The 25,244-nt window shown below is 50.5% G+C and overlaps 1 protein-coding gene and 1 pseudogene across 1 annotated transcript in view; one reads left to right on the top strand and one right to left on the bottom strand.

Annotated features, from left to right (window-relative positions):
• Nucleotides 1-354: 354 nt before the first annotated feature.
• The window catches only part of LOC114204083 (voltage-dependent N-type calcium channel subunit alpha-1B-like), a 42,435-nt gene continuing 17,545 nt past the window's right edge, over nucleotides 355-25,244 (top strand). Inside the window, exons 1-11 of the mRNA XM_088020527.1 lie at nucleotides 355-495; nucleotides 757-942; nucleotides 1,267-1,377; nucleotides 1,794-1,877; nucleotides 11,277-11,393; nucleotides 11,794-11,863; nucleotides 13,100-13,131; nucleotides 13,224-13,315; nucleotides 15,550-15,694; nucleotides 20,982-21,109; nucleotides 22,000-22,075. Of these exons, the coding sequence (XP_087876653.1) occupies nucleotides 355-495; nucleotides 757-942; nucleotides 1,267-1,377; nucleotides 1,794-1,877; nucleotides 11,277-11,393; nucleotides 11,794-11,863; nucleotides 13,100-13,131; nucleotides 13,224-13,315; nucleotides 15,550-15,694; nucleotides 20,982-21,109; nucleotides 22,000-22,075 (1,182 nt within the window). The remainder of the gene's footprint in view (nucleotides 496-756; nucleotides 943-1,266; nucleotides 1,378-1,793; nucleotides 1,878-11,276; nucleotides 11,394-11,793; nucleotides 11,864-13,099; nucleotides 13,132-13,223; nucleotides 13,316-15,549; nucleotides 15,695-20,981; nucleotides 21,110-21,999; nucleotides 22,076-25,244) is intronic.
• On the bottom strand, nucleotides 20,331-20,740 carry LOC148161836 (ribonuclease P protein subunit p20-like; annotated as a pseudogene).

The following is a 25,244-nucleotide window of genomic DNA, read 5'->3' as shown; positions in this document are numbered from 1 at the left end:
AGGGCAGGGCAGAACTCCTGGGCCTCCACATGTCCTGGGGTTAGGACCTCCGGTCCCTGGAGACCCTTGATGGCCCTCCAACAGCCCTGAGAACAAGCCCTATAGGGAAGGTAGTCTACCTCAGGAGACTGCGGTCCTGGGGAGCGGGCTGGGGCCCGCAGTGTTGAGCATCCACTTCCTCTTACCATCTCTGGGCTCAGATATGCAAGCCTCACCTGTGATATAGGTCTTGACTTTCCCATGGCTCTTTCCTCAGGGGTTCCCCTGACACTTGGTGTTTGCCCTTGGTGCAGGGTCCTGAAAAACTCTGTGGCCGCCACCTAAGAGGAGCAGGGCCCAAGCCCTGGGTACCGCATGGAGCTGTCCATCTTCTATGTGGTCTACTTCGTGGTCTTCCCCTTCTTCTTCGTCCACATCTTTGTGGCCTTGATCATCATCACCTTCCAGGTGCAGGGGGACAAGGTGATGTCTGAATGCAGCCTGGAGAAGAACGAGGTGGGTGGCTCCCTCTTCTGCCCCATGTGCACGTGTGCATTGGATGCTCTGCTGGGCTCCCCTGATGGGCAGCATGGGCAGAACCACTGGAGTTCCCTTCCGCATGGGACTCGCTTATCACCGCATAGCTGGTGGCCAGCACAGGGGCAGGGAGAGACTGAGTGTGGCTGGTCAGGGCTGCCTGTGAGGATGGAAGAGACAGGTGTGGGGTGCAGTGGGTGCCGCAGTGTGGTGTTCCCCCCAACCCCACCATGTTCTCAGTGCTCCTTTGTCCCCGGGCAGAGGGCTTGCATCGACTTCGCCATCAGCGCCAAGCCCCTGACGCGGTACATGCCTCAGGACAAACAGTCATTCCAGTACAAGACATGGACATTTGTGGTCTCGCCTCCCTTCAAGTACTTCATCATGGCCATGATCGCCCTCAACACAGTGGTGCTAATGATGAAGGTAAGTTGGCCCAGCACGGGGGACAGTGGGTGCCAGCTGGGGTGAGAGAGAGAGAGAGAGAGAGAGAGAGAGAGAGAGAGAGAGAGAGAGCCATAGTTGCAGCTGATCACGTCCTGGTCAGCATGGGATGCCTACAGAAGCCCAGTGCCCTGGGTTCTCTGTGGACTGAGATGGTGAGAGTGTCCTGGGTGAAAACGGGGAGAGCAGGGATGGGTATCCTTACCCTGGGCAGGTGTGCAGTTCTCTCTGCTCTGGCAGGAGGTCAAGGCTGGGGTGTCTTGGGGCAGCCGAACCTGCAGCCAATGGCACTTATTCCCCGTGCAGTTCTATGACACACCATATGAATATGAGCTAATGTTGAAATGCCTGAACATTCTGTTCACATCCATGTTCTCCATGGAATGTGTGCTGAAGATCATTTCTTTTGGGGTGCTGGTAGGTGCTTTGGCTCCCTCTTGGCCTTTTGGTGGTCTGCATTCTGGCTCCCTCTCTGTAGGGGGGATCTTCAGGGACTTGTAGCTTAGCACTGGGAATTCCCCAAGCCCCCAGAGCAAATGTGACATTGCGGGGGCTCCTGAGGAAGGGGCTGCTCCAATAACCTGAGCTGCCTGAGCTCTGCCCCAGGCCAGTTCCTGGAGACAGACGGGGCCAGCCTCCTCCTCTTTGGACACACAGCTCTCAGTTCTGCACCTGCCCAGACCCACAGGTGTTTGCTTACCCAGCTGTGGTGTCCCCCCTGGGTGGCCCATCTGTCCCTTTGCTCCTTTCTTGATTAGGGGTACTTCCTGCAACTCCTTGCCTGGCAGAACCCTTACCAGCCTCTAGGAGTAACTGCTCTTTTTTCTCCCCAGATCTACTTCAGAGATACCTGGAATGTCTTTGACTTTGTCACTGTGTTGGGAAGTATTACTGATATTTTAGTAACAGTGATTGCGGTAAGTAGTGTTTCCTGTCCTTCCTGCAGGGCCCCAGAATGGTTTCCTTCTAGGCAGTGCTCCTCATTGCACCTCCAGGTCCTGAGTGTTAGCCCCTTCTCTCTTGCCAGCGTTTCCCAGGAGCCCCTGGAAAGAAGGAGGCTCCTCTCCAGAGGTGGAGTTGGGGATTGGGTATTGTCTTGGGAAATGCTTTCTCTTGGAGAAGAAAGTGGTTTCCAAAAGGTCTTCTAGGCTGGTGGTCTGAGAGGCACCTGGGAGCTTCATTGTAACAACTGACCAGGAAGACAAGAATCTTTTAAATCTGTGTTTGTGCGACAAATCTAACAACTTGGCACCAAAGTACATGATCTGAAACCAACAAGAATTTAGAATATTTTAGAATATTAGGTTTATTTTACATGTATATGTGTGTAAATAAAATGAGATACTCATTCATATCAAAGATACACAGATTATATGTAAAAACTGACCAAGTGCTAAAATATGAAATTGTCTCGACAAATTTCAAGGGATCTGAATCATAAAGCAGTGTTCTTTGAGTACAATGCACTATGTCAGAATTAAATGGCAAAAAATCTCCTCTCAGTCCTAAATGACTTCTCCAGGAGCAGAGACTTAAGGTGGGGTTCTTGTACAAGTCATTTCTTAGGAAGCACTCCCGGGCAAGACCATGAGAGGGAAGTTTGGGGAAATGGACGGCTAAGAGAAGGGGGATCAGAAATGGATCTGGAGCCAAGTGCCGGGGTGCATCTGGGTCATCCCCGACGGGGCTTGGACACAGGGTGGTCACCCCTCAGAGCTGCAGAGCTCATGCATCTGTACGGATTAGTCCACCGCTAAGGGCTGCACCTGGGGGCTGCAGTTGTCAAATACCTCCAGCCCTTCTGAGTGCACCCCACGTGCAGGCAAAGCAGGCTCTGGCACCACTGGGGAGGAAGGAATATCAGACTCCTTGGTAACAGCACTGCACTGGAGTGCACGAGTGTCTGCTGTTACCCTGGCCCCACTCAGCTCTGCCCACGTCTCACACTGGGTTCACTTCCCTCCTTCTTCAGGATGATGCTGGTCACGATGTGTGGGAGAAGAGGGTTGTTGACCAGCTAGAGCTAGTCTGGGTTAAGTTGATGTTCATTAACTTATTCTTCCTAACCCCTTTTGGGGTCCCCTTACTGGTGGCCAGCCTTCTGCCGCTCTAGTTGCTGGACGGGATGAGGCAGCCCACACTGTCACCCTATGAAGCCCAAGTCCCTGCTTGTCACACCCTTGTGTGGTTCTGGCTGCCATAGTGGTCCAGTCGCAATTAAGACTGGTCATAGAGCATTAGAAAGGCCCTAGTGAACCCCCTGATTTCCAGATAGACTTCTTCCTACCCTATGTAATGGTAGCTCTGCCCTTCTCCATTCCCAGCATCCAGTACCCTGGCCAGCCTGGACACTCTGCTCTGCCTGCTGATCTTACGGCATGAGGAGCACAAGTGACAGGGGCCCACCATGACTTTGGTGATCCACAGTGGAAGCCTTCCCTACCCCTTGAGCCAGGACCTCTAGATTTGCCAAACCTAAACTTATGGAGATGATGAGAACAAAGTCTGACCTGGGTTGCTGGAGGATAGTGAGAGGGGCCACCCCTACTTCCACCCCTTGCTTTCTGGATCTGTGCGACAGTTGGACACCCAGTACCATCTCTTGTTTGTCAGTTCATCTTGAAGGACAATATCCCAACCCGTGAGGTACATCACAAAGCCAGCATTTAATCTCTGTCTTTAAGAGGCTTTTTCAGTGTTTTATGAGGTTTCTACCTCCTGAATGATGTTGAATATTATATGCCAGTGGATCTCGAGTCACCTGCTCATTTTGTACCTGCTTCCGCTTGCTCAGTTTGGAGTCGATGTTATGTGAATCCAATATGGGTGAATCCCTGGTACTGGTGTGGGCCAAGGTATTCATGGGCAAAGATAATCCCACACCCAGAGTATGAGTGATCCCAGTAGAGAAAAATCACTGCCATTTCCAGGTGAAAGGATTCTCATGTAAGCAAATTACCACCAAGTGGCTGGCTGACAGCCTAGAGCATGGTGCACTGTAGAGGCCTCGTTGACTTCTGCTCATAGTGGGCTGGGTGTTTAGTAGTGGTCATGGCTGGATCAGCCCAGCCATGGGCTCAGGCACGGCCTTCATCTCAGCCATCATGGTCACTCCATTCATGGATCTACTATGTGAACACTGGGGCTTGTGAGAATAGAGGCTGGCTGTCATCTGTTGGGTAAACCATCTCAAGGCCTGGTTTTTAGTGCCCCTACAGCTGTGGATGCTCTGTGGTGGACACTGATGTGTAATACAAGGACCTGCATGTCGCATCCATTCCCTAGGCCCATCTGGATGCCTTTCCCCAAACTTTGTTCCCTCCGGAGCCCTGGACAAGCTTTGGCTCTTGCCTAAGGTCCTGTAATCCATACCACAGGCAACTTCTTTCTCCATCCGCGCCATGGCTGCTCAGGTTCACCACCTAGAACTCTGCCTCAGCACTGTCTTCCAGCTCATCTCTGTGTGGGGTTCTAGTGACACCAATGTATTGAGCCAACCGCTTCATGTAACAGGCTTGAGTTTTTCCTCCTGGCTTTAGTGATCATCCCATGATATGCTGGGGTAGGAGTGAGCTAAGGAAGACAGGTGCAGCAAAGGTGCAAGGCCTGGGGCACTGGGCCACCTGCCATGAGACTCTGCCCTCTATTTTGAGTGAGGTAGGAAGAGGAGTGACATAATCTGGCTCTTCAGACCAAACCTCTGGCTGAGAATATAGTGCAGGGCACAGGCAGAAGCAGCTAGGCAAGTTAGGGCTTAGTTGGGTTATCCCAGAAACAGACCCCAAGACAGGAGTTAAATGCAAGTCATTTATTTGGGAGGTGATCCCTGGAATGCTAAGGGAACAAGGAAGTGGGCCAGGGAAGGGGGGCAGCCAATACATGGTATATGAAGCCAGGTACCACTGTGGGTCCTCACTGGGAGCCCTGAGCCTCCATTATCCCAGCAAGGGGCGGGGTGACGGGGGTATTTTTTTGAAGATTTTATTTATTTACTTGAGAGAGAGAATGAGAGATAGCACGAGAGGGAAGAGGGTCAGAGGGAGAAGCAGACTCCCCGCTGAGCAGGGAGCCCAATGCGGGACTCGATCCCAGGACTCCACAATCATGACCTGAGCCGAAGGCAGTCGCTCAACCAACTGAGCCACCCAGGCACCCGACTGGGGTATTTTTCAGCAAGTGCTGTTAGCTACTAGTTGAAGGCTACTGGGGAGAGGGGGCCAGAGAATGTTAATTCTCATGTCCTGGCCAGGGAAAATTCTCAGGAAAAAAAGACTTGGGAACGTCGATTATCATTAATTGAAATGGGAAAGACTGTGGGTGGAACAGGTTTGTTGTGGACTCTTTGTACATGTGGACTGGATGCAGTTTGTACATGTTAGATTTGAGTTGCCTGTTGGCCTCCCTGAAGGAATCATCCAACAGGCTGTTGGACAGATGGCCCTGGAGTTTGGAGAAGAGATTCATGCCAGTGTCATAGGATTGGGAACCATGAGCATATGAGATGATATCAGATCCATGAGACTGAATGAGATCAATAAAGGAGAGAAAAGAATGAGCTACTGAGTTCTATTATGCACCAACATTTAGTGACAAAGGCGTGGCCAGAGGACAGAGAGGTTTTCCAAACCATTAGCAAAGGTTAGTGTGCAGAATGTGCAAGGCTCTTCTGTGAATCATTAAGAAAAACAAAAGCAACCGAATGGAAAAATGAACTGAAGGCATAATTGGGCATTTTACTAAAAGAATAAGAAACAGAAATGACCAATTAACATAGGAAAAGCTGCTCACCCTTATTTGTAATTAAAGAAATGTAAAGTGAACTGACATTGAGATGCCATTCCCTAGAAAGCTGGACATATGCATGCCTGCAGTGACTTAGGCACATAAGCCAGAGGGTGTCTGGGCAGGTGACCTGGAGACACTTTCACACAGAGGGTCGTGGCTATCTTGTTCACAGTAGCAGCGGAACGCACTGATTGTTAGGGGACGTGAATGTAGTGAAGTGCCGCACGCACTGGAGGGTGGTGGTCTCCACACCAAGAGGGATGCTTTTCAGAAGCAGAGTTTGCTTGCCGTCAGCACAGGTTTGCCCAAGTCCGCGAAGGCTGCATACGGTAGCGTCCCATTAAAAAGGCTAAGAAAAGTCAAATATAACGTATTTTAAGAGTTTGTCATAAGACAGTAAAGAAAAGCAATTTTTAACAAGAATTAAGGGTAGCTACTACATCTGGGGAGGAAAAAGGGAGACAGGACGGGCTTCAAAAGTAATGGTAACATTCTGTTTTCTTTAAGCTGGGTGATGAATATATGGACATGTTATGATTTTTCTTTGAAAATGTGCATCCGTACACATATTTATACACATTCTTTTGTGTATGTGGTATGTTTTATGGTTTTAAAAAATTAGTAATCCAAATAATGCGGGGAAAGTTCTGAGCTGCCATTTTCACACAAAAACCAAGGATGTTCTGTCACACCAACCATTGGCATTGTGGCATTGCCCAAGTTCTTCTCATCCAGAAATAGTTCGTACCAGTGTGGTTTCTGGGAGGAGCAAGCTGGCTGCTGATCCTTACGGGCCCCGTCCTTGGACACAGGCATCTTTGTTCCCTGGATAAAGGGATCCAGACAGCGCAGTCCTGTCTGCAAGGGCACAGCTCTGGGGGTTCCCTCATGTGTGTGCCTCCTCGCCCAAGAGGGCGGACTGATGAGCAGGCATCAAGGGTGGGGGTGGCCAGACATGCAGAGAGCACGACACCCAGCTGTCTTGCAGGGAAACCTCCACCTCCAAAGAGGCCCACACGCAAGGCAGAGACCTTCTGTAGCGCAGGTGGCTGGAGCAGCCCAGTGTCTGGACCTCAGATGTTGGACGCGCAGGGCCAAGGGGGCTTGTGGTTGTATCAGACCTTGCCTCAAATAAGCCCTCCATGGCTGCTGCCATCGGCCCCTGATGCCTAGCAGGGCCGGTGGGAGGGCTGAGGAGCCGCTTGTCTTGGAAGCTCTGCTGTGCCCTGGCCGCTGGTGCTCTCGGAGCTCAGTCCTTCACCCAGTCCTGCCGAGAGGGGAAAAGATGAAAGGAAGTCGTCATGTGGATTAGTGGTGTCTTTATTTTTGTTCATTTGTAGTCACTTCAGATGTTACTTTGTGATGTACTTTTTTTTTCCTTAGGCAAAAAGATGAGTGTCAGTTCCCACCACCAACTTAATCAAAATAGAGTAATAGTCTTAACGAGGGTCACGTAGAGACAGCATTCCCAAGCAAGCATAAAACTGACATTGATTTCTTTGCCTGGAAATAAAAAAATAAGTGTCTGTGAGTCATCTTTGGATTTGCATTACAAACAGGAATGCAAATGAATGCCACCCTGTCTGCATAACCTACAGATTTCAAAAATATGTTTTGATTTGATGCATTTTAAACCAAATATGCAAAGTTTACTAAAATCCTAAAATTTTCCAGTGAGGTATTCAAAGTTTGAGTTTTTGCTTGTTGATGACTCATTTTCTCTTTCGTTTTCTGTTTTTGTTCTTGATTTATCTTAACCTACCTGCTGACTCACGCCATCCAACCAACAGACAACGCGAAAACCATGTCTCCATCTGTATGTTGCACACCTGCTGCTCAAACATCCCAATTTGTAAATAATACGCAAATATCCATCCATGAAAACGTCACATATAGGAAACGGTCCGTTTCATGACTTTCAGCAGTTCTTAAAACTCCTTGCTTTCCTTGCTCTCCTCCTGTTCTTCCTTCCATTTCCTGTGGCCCCTCACCCCTGCCTTCCTGAGTGGTGTGGTCAGAGACTGGCAGTACACCCATCCCCTCTGGCCTCTTCTTCTCGGCTCCTGGGGTCCAGCAGGGGCTTCTGAAGGCCCTCCCAGGAGCCCCTGGATTCAGGAGCTGGCCTTGGGTCTAGAGAGGAGGTGTAGGGTCTTCTGAGTGAAGCGGCCAAGTGCCCAGTGTTTCTTGTCGGGATCAGGCTCAGAATTGGGGAGATTTTTGTAGGACATGAGTTTGGACCTGATCCTACAGAGTCCATGGTTTCTCCTGCACTGTCTCCCTTCTGCTCCCTTCCCCACCGTACCAACATACAAGGCTGGTTCTCCCCGGTGGCCTCTGACGATGTCTCCTGTAACATTCTCCCTGGACATGCCCTTCCATAGGGAACCCTCTCTGGGTCTCAGGGCTGGAGGGGATTGGAGATTTTGTCTTCATGATTCAAAAAGGGGTGGTGTAAGGCCTGATGGAGTGGGAAGAGGGTCTGCCCCCCGAGACAGTGAAGCTCAGGGCTCTTGCACCCAGGCATCATTGATCCACTTGTGCACCCTTGCTCAGTGATCTTGTGTGGAGTGCAGGTAGCATGAACTGGGGCTTCCTTCCAGGCCTTCAGGGATGTTTGCGAGGAGAGCAAAGATTCCAGGAGCAGATTAAACTGAAGCTGTGACTGGAAATTCACATAAAGTAGCAAATATTTGAGATTCCTGTTACAAAACGAACATTAACGATAAAGTGTTTCACAAGTGGAGCAGAAGATCTTGAGTTGTGAAAATATGCCATTTGATGCCGCAGAAATTTTCGACTCAGGCCTTTTCGTGGCCATTTCCCGTCCACTTGGGAAGAGCACCCCACCCCCCGTGCCCTTCCTCATCCTCCAGAGCACACATCATCACCTGACATGCTGCGCATGTTGGGGTATACAGAGCTTTTCTTTTCTTCATCATTGTCCCATGAGAACAAAGCTGATTAGGAGAGCAGTTTGTTACAGCATAGACTGTGGCCCCCAGCAGATATGCAGAGTTCACTTTGCTTGACCCTGACTGGAAACAGTGATGTACTTGGATGCAGGAGATGCCGATCTGGGTCTGAGGCCTGTTGATCGCCTTTGTGGGGGCCATGTTTCACAATGCCCAGCGTACCTTTAAATCCTTAAATCTCGGACTCCTCACCGTCTGGGCACAATGTCCTAATGTCTCCATCTTGTGGATGAGGAAGCAAGGGGCTCAAAGGAGCCAGGGACCAGTGTACCCTCAAGGTGAATCAGCTACCACATTGAGAGGTGTGATGATGCATCTTTGGGGTGCTCTGACCTTTCCTGATGCAGAGGCAGATGGCAATAAGGAAGGGCCTGGCTTTGAAGTAGTAGGGGAAGTAGTAGGTGCTCTCTGGTGTGACAGAAACCACGGACTCTGGGAGGATGGGCAAGCTATGTCCATCTCCAAGGGGTTGGCCGAGGCCAGAGGCGACTATGCATAGCCGTGGGAGGCTGCCGTGTGCTTCCTGCCCCCTGCTCTCCTGCATGCGCTCGCATGGCGTTGCCTGGCAGCTCCCGCCCTGGGCACAGCCATGGAGTGCTCTGCCTGCCATGCTGTGCTCGGACTATCTGTGGCTGCTGTCGCCATCTGTCCTCATGGCTCTCTAAGGCTGTCTGTCTGTTGCCACCCCCATCCCTCTCCCGAATGCCCACTGGAGCCCCGAGAAAAGACATCTGGGAGGAGGGGTGAGAACTTGAGCCTCAACAAAACGTAGCAGGTGACTTGTTGAGCTTTGCGTTCATGCACCATGTGGATGGACAGTGCCTTCCCCTGCCTTGTCTTCCATCCCTTCTTTCTCACCCAGAGCCTCGATTTTCCCCAATATCTCCAGGAAATCTTCTCGTCTGTGCCAGTGGCCTGAGCAGAGCGCTTTGGGCTGGGCAAATGATAACTGTGTTATCACAGTCTTGGCCCCTCCAGACCCAAGTGAGCAGGTGCTTTAGAGGCCAGGCCCTTGGAAGCTCCCTCCCGTTCCTCTGCTTTATTGTCTTGTACAAAGGATTTCCCAGCACTATAGACAAAGTCTCCTTTCCATCTCTGTGCCCATCCTCCCAAAGTGACTGGCTCATTTGAGAACCTGGGGCCCACGGGGCAGGGGTGGGTGTCTCTTGGACATCCTGTACCACTGAGATTCTCTTTCCCCAGCACAAGCAGGTGAGGGAGCTCTAGGCAAACTGTGTGCCCTCCAGGGTCACACCTCAAGGTCCACTCCTGCCTTCTTGCTGATCTGGACCACAGTCAGCACCTCCTTGTGACTACCAGACCTCCCACCCCATAGCTCCGACATCTAGCCCTCCAGCAGAGACAGCCTCGTCCCCAGCCACCCCGGTGGGAACTGAAGAGGCAGACAAGGGCTGGGTTGGGGCCACTGTCCTTAGAAGTAAGAGTGAGACCTGCCTCTCCACCAAAGGCCTCAGCCCAGCCTAGAGCAGATGGGCAGCCCTGGAGGGAGGGCGGCCAGCTCTCCCCAGGCTCCCCATGCCTCCTGTACATGCTCTCCTACTGCTGCTCTCATTCAACACGTCGTGTTCTTTTCTCTTCATCTGACCACTGAATCTGGTGATACGATGTGTCTAGACCTGAGCTGCTTGCATATGTTAAAACACCAAAGTGGCAGGAAGCTGCTGTCAGGCTGTGTGCGGGCACCTGGTCTCCAAGCAGACAGAGGGTGGGAGACTGCCCAGGGCCACAAGCACCCCCATGTCGTGGACACCGTCCAGAGCTGTGCTCCCTGAAAGGGATGTGCCAATAACTCAAGGCGCCCCTGGGCCAGGGTGGAAGCCTCCCTGCCAGGTAATCTGTGGAGTCCAGAGTTTATTGCTTCTTTTTGTGCTTGATTTTGAACCTCTTGGATGAGGGAGCAGTGCTAGATACCCTGGGATCTCTGGAGTTGAGACCATTTGCGAATTTCATAAGTGGCTTCCGTGGTGTGGGCCTCAGGGTCGCCAACACTTACCCTTCCTATGGTGACTTATCTGCAGGCACCAGGAGCAGCCCCAGAAGAGATGTTTGCCCCTCTGCCAGGTCCCAGGCAGCAGGGGCTTTCCTAGCCATATGGAGAAGCGAAGGGCCCTTCAGAGGCTCTCGGTGAAGAAGCAGCCCTACCTGGCACTTGGACGGCTTGGCTGTGTCTTTCAAGAGGCAGTCAGTGTTACAGGCCCATCCACAGTTGGTCTCCTGGCTCCACCTGGCAGCAAGGAGCTGCTTCTGAGAATTTTTCTCTCTCTCCCTCCCTGTTGGGTGCAGGGGAGCCTAAAGCAGAGGGGTTTCTTTGATTTGCTGCATGAGAGGTGATTTGCAATGACAAGCTTTACTTTTGGAAGGTTTTCTGGTGGCCGATAGCTGCTTATACCATAGAGCAGTGACGTTTTGTTCAGTCTCTCTTTGTATGCACTTTTCTTCAGGACCACAGCACGCCAGGGAGAGGTGGGTGGGGAGCAGCACCTGCAGTTGCAGGAGGCTGGTCTCCGCAGGTTAGAGAACAGCCTCTCTTCCCTACAGAACAATTTCATCAACCTCAGCCTTCTCCGCCTCTTCCATGCTGCCCGGCTCATCAAGCTGCTGTGCCAAGGCTACACCATCCGCATCCTGCTGTGGACCTTCATCCAGTCCTTCAAGGTGAAGCCCAGGCACGGCCCTCGTGCCCTGACCCTCCCCTGTGTGATGCACAGTGCTGTGGCCACCACCTCCTCCTCGCCACCAGAGCAGCCCCTCCTCGTGGAGGCTCCTTGTTGGCACCCGTTATCCTATTGTAGTTTACAAAGACATTTTAAGTGATCCAGAGAGCATCTTGGTAATGCTCACTGACTCTGAGGTGGGTTCTATGACTGATTATAGACGAAGGAACTGAGGCGGTCTCTTGGTGGAGGGGCTTCATGGTCAGTGGGGGTGGATTTGTGGTCACTGGGGTCTGGGTGGCCCCAGAGCCCCAGCCACCGTCCACTCTGCAGACGAGGCCCGAGCAAGGTAGCTGGGCAGCCCTCCCTGGAGCTGCCCTGTCCTCTGTATGTCTCCACAGGCCCTGCCCTACGTGTGTCTGCTCATCGCCATGCTGTTCTTCATCTACGCCATCATCGGCATGCAGTTGGGTGCGCCTGATGGAACAGGGAGCAGAAGGGGGGGGGGCCTGTGCCCTGGGGCAGAAGGGCACTGATCATGGTCATCAAATGGTATCAATGACAGATTGGCACTTGGGGAACATTTCTATGTTTGAAGCACTTTGTGAACGTAATTCTCAGAAAGGCTGTTCTACCGATAAAGACATGGAGGCTGGGCACCACGGGTTTGGGCCTGTCACCCAGAGTCCACTAGTGAGGCGTAGCTCCACCGTCTGCGGGGAAATGCTCTGCTGTGCTCTTGAGTGGAACCCCATTGGGCTGTTAGGGTGTTGATGGGTATGTTTGATTGGGTGCCGGGCCCCCATGGTGGTGGAGCTTTTGAGAACATCTGCCTGGTGCTGAGTGGCCTGCAAAGCACCCGCTGGTCATTCTGTTAGTCCAGAGAGTTGACCTGATCCTTTAAAGGAAATTATATATTACAGAAGAAAAAATTCAACAGGATCACACCAGATCACTGTACTGTCAAGTTCAGCTTGGATAAGTTAGATTGCCTTTATTTTGCCAAAGAACCCTCTGTCAGCTACTTGGAAAAACATTTAAAAGACAAAGCAGTGTTCCAGTTTTAAATCTTTGGCATCTGGCCACTTTTCAACAGTAGGATGGGAGATGGATCCAAATGTTAAATTATAGTGGGAGAAGCCATTGTCTTAAAGGTTAGCTGAAAAGTGATTTTTAAACTCTACTTCAGGGATTGAAAAGTTTCTCTTCCTTTAAAATTTGCTGAGATCTGATGCTATTTAAAAATATATATATATTTGTGCCTGCTTTGGTTTGGGAATTTATAAGACCAGAAGGGTCACTGATCTTTGTTTTTGGTGAATATGTGATAGTTCATAAATTTTTCAGCCAGATTCCAGATTTTAAGCAAGTACAGTTACTGACTTGTTTGCATTCCTAACCCTAAAAATAAATCAATTAAAATGGATAAAAAGCCCATTGTGATATTTGCACAGAAATTTAGAAAGAAACTTTCAAGTTGACCTCATAGCTATTACCAATAAAATTACTGCTTCGGAGTCATTGATGACAGGGTGAAATTTCAAATGCTTCCTGTCTTATATATAGCGCAGCCCATGTAAACTTAGCTCTGGGTGGCATTTTTACTCGGCATGCGGACTTGCAGGTGTAGACATGCGGAGCTGGGGGGTGGGGGCGGGCAGTGACGTGTTTGGCTGGAAGTGCTGGCCCCTCCAGCCCCTGCCGCAGGGGTGGTGGCTAAGGGCATCGTCCTGTGCCTTGTGGGTCCTCACGTGCACACATCCTCTTCTGCCTGGCCACAGCTCCTGAGGGCCCAACAGGACCAGCCTTGCAGCCTTCTTTCTCATTTCAGGTTTTTGGAAATATTGCCCTGGATAATGACACCAGCATCAACCAGCACAACACCTTCAGGACGTTTTTGCAAGCCTTGATGCTGTTGTTCAGGTGTGTTGTTTGGGGAGTCAGCGCAGGCTCAGAGGCCCCTCCGTTCAGGAGGGACAGGGCGTGTGCCGACCCAGAGGGCCACCCCCTCCGACCCCAGCTCGTGCTGGCTTCCCCTCAGTGGGCCTTCCCAGCTTCTTCTCCCCTCTTCCTCCTTCCTTCCCTAAGGGTTCCTGGGCCTCAGGACAGATGGAAGGGAAGTCCATGAGGGAGGTCAACCTGAGAGCCCCAGGTGAGGCTGGCCTTGACCACCTCAGCTCAGATCCCTGGGGGTGGCCAGAAGGCCTCTGGTGAAGCTGCAGCCAAGGGTCTGGGAAGACAGAAGGTGTCCAGTAGGGCCTTTTTCGGTGTGCTGGCCATAGGCTTTGCATCTGCTCACCTTGTTGACTGCAGGGTCTGTGGGATCGGGGGCGGGGGCAGGGGCGGGGGCAGGGCAGGGGGACACAGAGTGTGCTACTCAGGGACCCAAGGAACTCAACTGGCCAGAGTGAGTGCCTCCACCTGCCCCGTGGCTCACAGGACTGCAATTCCCAAGGCTCCAGGCTCCAAGGCAGGCAGAGTAGCTTGTTTCTGGCTCAGGCGCCTCCCTGTGTGCTCGACAGGGCTGCATGTCAGCTTTTGTTCCGAGATGTGACACACTCCCTGTGGCCCATCCTGGTTTGGGGGCTGTGGGGAGGGGGTGAATGTGTCTCACTGCCTCCAGGGTCCCCTTCGTTAAGGCAAGCCCACCACATGACCCTAGGAGGGAAGAAAGGAGCTCTTCGTAGGGACTTGTGGAGGAGGGGTGCTGACATAAAACCCTGCCTGGGGCTCCTTCTTGAGGTGCCCACACGCGTGTTTGTTTATGCAGATGCACCAGGATGCTGTAAGGCCTGTGCTGGGAGATGCCCAGCACGGTTAATCCCAGGCAGATGCATTCCAGGGCCCGTGGAGGTTCTTCTTTTTATGGAGGGAGATCAGACCGATCTGCTTAGCTAAGCTGCCTGGAGAGAGTTGTCTGACTCTTGTTTTTTTAATCAGATGGACAAGTATCCTTAGGCCTACACTTTCTCCAAATGACATCATTTCTCTGGACATTAGCTATTACGTTCATTTCATCTCTTCATTTATTAATGTCCTGCCTCGTGCTATAAGAGTTGAGGCAGGCCTATGAAACCAGCCTCAGTTTTAAGTCTTTGTTCTCAAAGATCTCTTTTCTTCCCTGGTCTCTGTGTCACATATGAGCACCAGTATCAGTCAGGCTTGGCATTGGACCGCTGCCCTGCAGGAAAAGCCCCCTACCCCTAGCCATTGTTAATGGGAAGTGGGCTCCACTTGTGCCGAGAGCTGACCATGCAGGCTCACCCAGTGTCGGGGGGTGGCCCAGGCCTCTGGTCTGCCTGCAAGTCTAGTGCACATCTGGCCTTCGTGCTGGCCGCACACCCAGGGACAAAATTCCATGAAGAAAGGTCCTCCAGGATGGCCACTCAGGCTGGTGGGGCTATTCTTGGTGTGTTCAGGAAACAGCAGATGCTGGTGTGGCTGGAGTGGACTGAGCAGAGACCATGGGGAAAGAGCAGGCTGCGAGTTTCACAGAGCTGTGGGCAGTTGTGTGAATTTTGGCTTTTGCAGTGAGTGAGGGGTCATTGAGAGGAAAAGTGACCTGATCTCACCTGTGTGTAGTGGACCCACTTGGCTGTTGGGTGGGGCAGAGCAGGAAGGTCCGTGAGGAAGCTATTGCAGCAGCTCAGGGGAGGTGGTTGTTGCTTAGCCCAGGGTGCTGAGAAGTGGTAAGAGTCTAGCTGATTTTTGAAGGTAGATGAGCTGATGAAGCTGGTGAGAAGGAATGGAGGCAGGGATGCCTGCAGTATATTTGGCCTAAGAAACGGGATGGAGCCCCTGTTTCTTGAATCAGGGAAGGCTGGGATGGCACATGCTGGGTGGGGGAGGCCAGGAAAGGCTGTGTTGGCTCCGAGGTGCCAGAGGGCCATGAGGGGGAGCTCACCATAGTGCTGACTTTTGGTGCAGTGCCTTGTTTTCAGTAACTAGTTCTTTCTGAGTTAATGATCAATTTGAAAATCTAATGCCAGAGGATTCTTTTTAAGAAGTAGGCATCTCTTACCTAGACCTTACATATGAGTGGGTTCTCTGTGGGAGGGAGCCCAGGGAGCGTATGCACTTGAGCCAGCTCTTCTGAGGTTTCTTCTCAGGCTGGCCTGGGCCTTCCTTTGTGGGTCTCATGGCTCTGCCCTTCTCAGGAGTGCCACTGGGGAGGCCTGGCATGAGATCATGCCGTCTTGTCTCAGCAACCAGGCCTGTGATGAGCACGCCAATGCCAATGAGTGTGGGAGCGACTTTGCCTACTTCTACTTCATCTCCTTCATCTTCCTTTGCTCCTTTCTGGTAAGTCCTGGTCACTGTGCCCCTGTGTCCACCTGTCTCAATCCATCCCAGACCCCTCCTCCATCTCTCACTGATCCCTGATACTGATTCATGGCACATTACAAGCTGATTCTGTGTTGATGGTCCTGTTTCCCCAGAGACGATGACCTCTAAAAGGACCCACTCTGTCATGAGCTCCTGTGGGCCTTGCCTTTCCTTCTCAGAAAGGGTTTTAAGTTTCCGCGGGACAACTGTCCTTTAGTCTTTAGCCTCTGCCATGGTGATGAGTTACAAAGAAGCAGCACTCCAGCTGGTGTGCCTGGGGCAGATGAGCCTCAGGAAACTGGTTGTTGGGGCGGTAAGTGGACTAGGTCCAAGTCAGCAGACACCTCTGGGAAACTTTGAGCAGGGGCATGACACAATCTGGTTGATACTTTAAAACCTTGCTCTGGCCTCTGCTCAGGAGAGGCTGAAGAGTGGTCAGGAGATGGTTGGAGGTGACAGTGCCTAGAGAAGGGTGGGGATGAAGGGAGTTGAGCTGCACTTTAAGGACAGAGCCAACATGACTGATGAGTAAGCACAGGCATGAGAGAAAAAGAGAAAGAAAGCCGCACCTGCCGTTTGCTGGGGTGCTGGAGAAACAGGCGGTCGTTCATGCCAGTGAGAATGTGACGAGGTGCAGCAGCTGTGGAAGACAGTATGGTAGCTCCTCAGTAAACTGAAACTAGAATGGCAGTATAATCCAGCAACTCCACTTCTGGGCTTATGCCAGAATTGAAGACAGGGACTTGAATAAATATTTGTACACATACGTTCATAGCAGCATTATTCACAATGGCCAGGAGGTAAAAGCAACCAAAGTGCCCACCAACAAGTGATTGGTACACAAAATGTGACATGAACATACAAGGGACTATCATTCGGCCTTAACAAGAGAGGCAGTTCTGGCCCATGCTTCAATATGAATGAATCGTGAAGTCATTATGCCAAGTGAAATAAACCAGTGACAAAAGGAAAAATAACTGTATGGTTTCACCTATCTGAGGCCCTCGAGTGAAGTTCACAGAGACAGAGTAGGATGTAGGATGGCGGGTGCCAGGGACTGGGGGAGGGGTGGGAGTTAGGGTTTAATGGGGTCAGGGTTTCAGTTGGGGAGGATGGAAGAATTCTGGAGATGGATGGTGGGGATGATTGCACAGCAGTGTCAGTGTGCTTGATGCTGCTGCACTGTGCACCTAAAAGTGGTTAAATTGGTAAGCTTTTTGCTATGTATGTTTTACCACAATTTAGAAAATTGTATTAGAAAAGAATTAACATAAATCCTATCCAAACTCTTTTTATTTTTTTAGAGGAGGGAGGGAAAGAGGGAGAGAGAGAATCTCACGCAGACTCCATGCTGATTGCGGAGCCTGACGTGGGACTCCATCTCACGACCCTGAGATCATGACCTGAGCTGAAATCCAGACTCGAACGCTTAACTGACTGCACCAACCAAGTGCCCCCTATTCAGATTCTTTCAAAAAGTAGAAGAGCAAACACCTCCTGACACATCCTGGGATGCTGCCATTGTCCTAATACCAAAGGCAGGCAAAATGCCACAAAAAAAGAAAACTACAACCAATGTCCCTGATAAATACATATTAAGAATCCTGAACAAGATACTAACAGACTAGTTCCAACAACACATTAAAAGGATTATACACCATGATCAAATGGGATTTATCCCAGGGATGCACGGATTCATTTTCAACATACAAAGATTAACCAATGTGATGAGGAAAAAACCCACATGATTATCTCATTGGTTCAGAAAAGCATTTGACAAAATTCAACACCCTTTCATGACAAAAACACTTAGCAAACTCAGAGTAGAAGGGAACGTCCATAACATGATGAAGGACATTTATGAAAAACCTACATTTAACATTATACTCAGTGGTGAAAGACTACAAACTTTTCCCCCAAACAGCAGGAATTAGACAAGGATGCCCACTTTTTTTTTAATTATGTTAATCACCAAACATTACATCATTAGTTTTTGATGTAGTGTTCCATGATTCACTGTTTGCATATAACACCCAGTGCTCCACGCAGAACGTGCCCTCTTTAATACCCATCACCAAGGATGCCCACTTTTTATCACTTTTCAACATCATGCTGGAAGTCCTAGTTAGAGCAAATAGGCAAGAAAAAGAAATAAAAAGCATCCAAATTGGAAAGGAAGAAGTAAAGATATCTCTATTTGCAGATGATACTATTCTATATGTAGAATATCCTGAAGCGTGGCGCGCGCGCGCGCACACACACACACACACACACATGCTACTAATACTAATAAATGAGTTAATCAAAGTGTCAGGGTACAAAATCAACAAACAGTAAAGAACCAGAAAAGGAAATTAAGGCAATAATTCTATTTCCGTAGCACCCAAAAGGATAAAATACCTGGGAATAAATAAATACCCATGGAGATGAAAACTTGTACAGTGAAAACTGCAAAATATCGCTAAAATGAGTTAAAGAAGACCGAATTAAATGGAAAGACATGCATGTCCATGGATGAGAAGACTTAATATTGGTAAGGTGGTAATGTCCCCACAAAGTGAGCTCTAGATTCAGTGTGATCCCTGTCAGAGCTCCAGTGGCCTTTCTACAGGAATGGAAAAGCTGATCCTCAAATTCATATGGAATGGCAAGGAGTCGCAAATAACAACAAATCTTGAAAATTAAAGACCAAGTGAGAGAACTCATATTTCCCTATTTCAAAACTTACTATAAAGGTACCATGAGTAAAAACAATGTGGCTGAAGAGATACTTTTCCAAAGAAGACATACAGGTAACCAACAGGTACATGTAAAGGTGCTCAGCATCACTTATCATCAGGGAAATGCAAATCAAAATCCTGAGAGCCAAGATATGGAAACAACCTAAGTGTTCATCAACAGATGAATTAGATAAGGAAGATTTGGTGTGTGTGTGTACACACGCACACACGCACACATTTTTCAGCAATGGGAAAGGAGGAAATCCTTCTGTCATTTGTGACAACATGGATGGATCTTGAGGGCATTATGCTAGGTGAAAAAGGCCAGACAGGGGAAGACACATACTACATGTATAACTTATATGTGGAATTTTTTTTAGAGGTCAAACCGTAGAAACAGAGAGTAAAAGAGTCATTGCCAGGGGGCACCAGGGTGGCTCAGTCGTTAAGCGTCTGCCCTCGGCTCAGGTCATGATCCCAGGGTCCTGGGATCGAGCCCCACATCAGGCTACCTGCTCCGTAGGAAGCCTGCTTCTCCCTCTCCCACTCCCCCTGCTTGTGTTCCCTCTCTCGCTGTGTCTCTCTCTGTCAAATAAATAAATAAAATCTTAAAAAAAAAAAAAGAGTCGTTGCCAGGGACTAGAGAGTTGGGGAAATAGGGAGAAGTTGGTAAAAGGGTACACACTTTCAGCTATAATATGAATAATGTCTGAGGATGTAAAGTAAAACATGGTGACTATAGTTGATAATGCTGTATTGTATAATTGAATTTTTCTGAGAGTAGAAAGTAAGTGTTCTACCAAAAAAAATAGGTGATGGATGTGTTAAATAGATGGTAGGAATGATTTCACAATGTTTATGTATGTATATATACCACAATATGCACTTTAAGTATCATATAATTATGTCAGTTATATATATCTTAATAAGGATGATACCGGGGCAGTATGGTATTGGCATAAGGATAGACCAGTGGAGTGGGATGAAGATTCCAGAAATAAATCCAAATATCTATGGACAATTGATTTTTGACAAGGATGCCAAAGCTGTTCAGTATGGAAAGAATAGTTTCTTTAAGACATGATGAAGAGACAACTGGATGTCCACATGCAAAAAAATAAAGATGGACCCCTACCTCAGCCCATATACAAAAAAGAGCCCAGAATTGATGAAAGAGCTAACACTACAAAACTCTTAGAAGAAAGCATAGGGGGCAGAGCTTCATGATCTCGGATTTGTCAGAGGATTCTTAGATTCAACACCAAAATCACAAGCAACAAAAGAAAAAAATAAATTAGACTACTCAAATTAAACACTTTTGTTTGTCAAAGGGGATTATAAAAAAATGTGAAAATACAATTTAAGGAATGGGAGAAAATACTAATCCACATATTTTATAAGGGGATAATATCCAAAATACATAAAGAACTCTTAGAACTGTACTACAAAAGACAACCATATAAAAAATGGGCAAAAAAATCAGAATAGACATTTTAGCCAAGAAGATATACAAAGTGGCCAACAAGCACATGAAGACATTCATCACCTTTGGGCATTAAGGAAACTCAAAACCACACACTTCCTTCACACTCACTAGGATGGCTATAATGATAATTATTTTTTCGGGGGTGGCTGCGTACTAACACAACTTGGTAGTTTTTATTGTCTAGGACAATGGTCACAGACCACAAAGACTCGGGAAGACCCAATGCTTGGGCCCAACAAGAGACAATACTCTTCCTCGCAGTTCAGAGTCCTCTGGGCTGTAAGGGGACAGGCTTTTTCTTACGTGGCTCTGGTAGAAGGTCCATGACTGTACTCAGTACAAGAAGAGCCACAGCTGAGCCTACTTATGTGGGGGTGGGTGGATAAGGTGGCCATCCTCATTTCCATTACTTGGGTGCAACCCTGAAGACCCGGATGTGGATGGCCAGTTGTTGCAGAGGCGGGTCAGCGGTTCTCGTGTATCAGTCTCTGGTTCCAGCTCATCGACAAGCTCCACGGTGGAGGGATTGGCAGCCACCTGCAAGGACCCGAAGCTGCCTGCCTGAAGCTGTAGGGCAATGCTGATGGCACGGTTGATGGCCAGGCCCAAGCCATGAATGCAGATCTCACTGCATGAATTCTGACCCTGAGCTCCTCCGTCCAGAAGCTTTTGGCAGCGGGCCAACTGGGCCTTAAAGTCAGTGTTCATGTTGACATAAATGTCATTGGGCCTCCAGGGCAGGTGGTGGGGGAGCTGCTTCCGAAGGGTATACTCCACTGGGTCCAGCTCAGCCTCGACGGCCCCGCGGGGCTCTCGGGTTAGTTTGCGGGACCCAGAACCCTGGGGTAGGAGGCTGGCTGCTGCGGGGGCTGGGGGTGGTGGTGGTGCAGGGGAGGCCCAGAGGCTGGGGGGAGCAGGGCTGGACGGGCTCTGGCTGAGTCAGAGTGGCCTCCGCTGCCACGATGGTTTCGCACAGACTTTGGCTGGAGGGTAAGGGCTAGCGTAGAGGGCGGGCTGAGGTCTCTCTACGTCACCCCTTCTCCTTCCTGTCCTGCAGATGTTGAACCTCTTTGTGGCCATGATCATGGACAATTTTGAGTACCTTACACGGGACTCTTCCATCCTAGGGCCTCACCACCTGGACGAGTTCATCTGGGTCTGGGCTGAGTACGACCCGGCCACGTGGTGAGTGGCCCCCGTGCTCCGTGGTCCTCAGGGTGGTCCATGCCACTGATCTCGGCACAGGGCTGGGTGGCTTCAGACCTGTGTCATGTGGCACAGGTTTTGTCAAACCCCTTCAGGTTTTGGCGGGGTCTGCAGAGGGTGGTGCCAGGTCCCCTTCTAGGTGGCACGCTCCTTCTCATGCCCACAGTGCTCTTACACAACTCCCTGGGCTGAGAAATTCTCTGTGAGACCCTTAGTCCAGGCTTAGGAGGTTCCCAGGGGTCTGTGAGGCTCGGGTCTCTTGCCAAATGGGAGTGTACTGTCTCCTCACAGGTCTGTCACATGAGGGGTGTGGAGGGCTCAAGGGAGAGGGTGTGGACACAGCAGGAGGGCCTTCCCTTGGGGCCTCACCGTCCTCATGAAGCTTGGAGGCCTTCATGGCAGAAATGACATTCTTCCCGCCGATGGGCTCAGGCCTCTCCCTCTCTGCCATCTCTTGGGAACAGGAGCCAACATGCACCTGTGTCCCCAGCCCAGGTTGCAAATCGCGGGCGCTTGGTGAACTTCCACTGAAATTAAAGGAGCTACCAGGAAGGGTCTAGTATATTGAAGACCCTTTGGTCATGGTGGAAAGGGTTACTGTGTTGCATTAAGTGAGGGGTAGTTTGTTTCCAGACAGAGCAAGTATGTCATGTGGGGACTGGCTTGGATTAGAAGGGTGTTCGTGATCCATGGGAGAGTACTGCACACCCAGGACACATATTCTTATCCTCGGGGCTAGCAAAGCAGCATGGACTCACCATCTGCCCATTTGTCTGTTCCTTCATCACTCGCTTCTTCATTTGCTTATTCATTCATTCACTCTCTCAAGCGGGTACTTGAGTAGTTATTCAGGGCATGCTCTCTGCAAGGCCAACACAGGACATGGAGGGGCCAAGAGACCTGGCTGCTGGGGAAGGCACAGGCCTGCTCATCACCTCGCTCATGGTGAGCGCTCAGCAGACATGAATGTGAATGAACAATGCATCAGTAAACGGATGGGCATCCGTCCCTTCCCACACTCAAAGGGAATGAGAAGAGTGTGAAGATGGGGTGTAGCCACTTCCCACCTCCTCTCTCCGAGGCTCCCAGCCTGCCCATGTCCCCCTCGCACAGCTCTGTGTTTGGTCACCCCTTGCGTGGTAGAGGCCTGGAGGAGATGGTCAGTGTCGTCGTGGGGAGGATCCTACTGCCCACAGTTTTTCCATAAATTGGAGCTCAGCAAGGGGATTGCTCCAGAGCTCTCTGACCCTCAAGCCCCTGGGGGCTTGGCTGGGCTCCCCCACCCTCCTCTCATCCAGCCTTCCTGGAGCCGCTACCCCATCATGTGAGGATCCAGAAGAGGCTGTATGAGACCCTTCCCAGGCTGGGCAAGTCCTGAAACCACTGGTAGCACCAGCCACCCTAGGGCATTTCCATTCCTGTAGTGTCTTTGGGTGTTTTCCATTGTAGTGAAAATTGAATAATTTTCACGCAGTGCAGAACAAGCATGGCTTTTATTTATGTTTCATGGTGTAGGTGACCGTTTTTGTGGCCTCGGAGAGTCTTGTCATTTTGCTGATGTGTCAGCACATCGGCCCTGCAGTGCTCAGTCTCATTCTGGCTCAGGGGTAGGTGTGGGTTCTCTGGTCAGGAGGGCCCAGTCAGGTTAGAGAGCAGGAGAGACTCCAAGTGAGGCAGGCTTGAGGCTCATTCTAGGAGGGTCATCTGCACTGTGGTCTCAAGAGATGCTGCTGTTTCTGGGCACATTGTTTCTAGTATATGTGCTGCTGAAGGGAGTACTGGGCACGTTGTTTCTAAAGCGTGTGTTGCAGGGAAGCAGAGATGCTGTATGGGCAGTATGTCCATATGTGCAGGACAAAGGCAAGTCAGTGCAGGCCTGTAAGAGGGGAGGACTTCCCCCAAATCTTTATGAACTGTAGACCCAGGGCTTCCCCTAGTCCAGCCACAGGTGGAGCAGAATTTGGACATACAGGGAATGGACTTGGGCCAGACTGTGGTTTTGTGATGGTGCACAGGGGGCTCAGACTGTTTCCCAAATCCAGAGTTCTGAAAATGGGGCCTCTGGAAGGCAGGGGCCATTGGGAGTGGGGTAAAGAAAGTGCTGTGGAAGAGTAGACAGCAAATATAAGCGTCACCCCAGAGGTGGCATCTGTGAAATAGCACACAAGACCATGGTCCAAAAGTAGCATAAATGTGACCCGCAACTAACACTCAGACTTGCTGCTCCCAAGTGGCCTGGGCTGAAAACATAGCCTGCCTCCAGATGGCAGGGGATAGGGGAAGGCCCAGCAGAGGCAGCTGAGGAGACTGAGTCCTGGGCACAGGACCGAGGGTGCTTTGAGCCCTTCCGAGCCTCCGTGGCAGATGTAGGGTTGTGGTCCGCTTTATATCCCAGGTGGCCACTCTGCTGTCTCCTCGTTCTTGGAGAGACTTAAAGAACAACAAAACTTTGTGAAATTTCCCAAGCTTTCATATGTGTGTATGGCTCTGTGGGTGCGTGTTGCATATGTGCACGGGTGTGTTTGTGTGCACATGTGGCATGCGTACATGCATGTGTGCAGCAGACATACATGTGTGCATGTGCGCACACGCACATAGTTTGTGTGTACACGTACGAGTGTGCACACGTGTTTGTGCAAATGTGCGAGTGTGGTGCATGTGTGCACGCGTGTGTGCATGGGTGTACATGCACATGGTTTGTGTGTACGCGTATGAGCGTGCGCGCGTGTGTGCAAATGTGAGTGCAGTGCATATGTGCACGTGTGTGTGCTTGTGTGCACGTGTGTGAATATGCAGCAGACATACATGTGTACATGTGCGCACACGCACATGGTTTGTATATATGCGTACGCGCGTGCACACGTGATTGTGTGCAGTGCATGTGTGCACGTGTGTGTGAATGCACGTGTGCATGGGTATACACGGGTGTGCATGTTTGTGTGTGCACATGTGTGTGAGCGCAGGTGTGCATGGGTATGTATGTGCACATGTGCGTGCACACATGCCTGCTGTGGGGGAGATGAAGAAGGCTTGGGGTTGTTGCTTTATGGTGCCGCCTTCTCCCATCTTCCCCGTTGCCTCACTTGGTGAAGGGTAGAGAGTCGAGAGGAGAATCACAATCACACCTGTAAGCGATCTGTCTACTCATCCTTGTGTTCATCCATCTGCCCAGTCAACATTCCTGAGCATCCGCCGTGTGCTGGGGACCAGGGGTGTGTAGGTGAAGCAAGCACGTGCTCTCGGGATGCTGAGTCCAACGGGACTGTGGGAGAACAGAGGAGCCATAGTGTGAGCCCGGGGTGTTCGAGGAGGGAGAAACCCCATCTGGCCGGTGAGTAAGAGGAGGTGGCATTTGAGCCAAACTGAAGAGGGCAGGATGGATTGAGCTCTAGAGAAGAGGTTGGGGCCGGGGCTGAAGGGAAGGGGCTGTGATTGTGTCTGATGCAGAAGAGAACGCATTGCAAAGGGGCTGGAAGGGCGGCTGGGACAGGTTGAGAAGGTCTTGAAATTTGGGATAAACAAGGAGCTTTGACTTTGCTTTACAGACAGCGAGGACAGTTTTTTGCATTGCAGTGACAGTATGGTGCCCCCACTTTCCATCTGGTGCCGTGTGAGGGATTCGATGGTGGAAGAGAGAAGATGAGCCAGAGAACAGGCCGTGAATTGGGTTGGGTGATTATTGGGGCTGGGGGCTTCACCATGCTTCCAGACCCTTCATCATGATCCTTTAGGTCCAGTGAGGTAGCAGGCACCTTGGGTGAGGCCAAAGTGGGGCTTCCTCTTTCTTCCCTCTTTTCCAGAAATAATTTGGAGCTGACTGGACAGGAAAGAGAAACGTCGGTGTTGGCCAGGGTGCCCACCCTGGGACTAGGGGGTCCTTAGCCGGGCCAGCAGACTCCAGGAGATGCAGGAGGTAGAGACGGTCAGGAGAGCCAGGCGTGGGGTCTCCGGAACTCAGGGAGCGAGAGCAGGGGCTGCCAGAGAGGGTGGGCAAACAAGACCCGGGGGGAGGCGGACCAGTGGTTGCAGTGCGTGCACAGTGGGGGCTTGCGACAGGGGCCAGCACTGGTTCTGTATGGTGTGCCTCCTGCCCGCGTCAGGCTCTGGAAATGGT

The sequence above is a fragment of the Eumetopias jubatus genome, unplaced genomic scaffold (assembly GCF_037043125.1).
Source record: "Eumetopias jubatus isolate StellerSeaLion01/CBP00866 unplaced genomic scaffold, mEumJub1_p1.0 scaffold_52, whole genome shotgun sequence".
Classification (NCBI taxonomy): Eukaryota; Metazoa; Chordata; class Mammalia; order Carnivora; family Otariidae; genus Eumetopias; species Eumetopias jubatus.
Note: the sequence above shows the minus strand (reverse complement) of the source record. Positions and strands in the feature narration are given on the sequence as shown.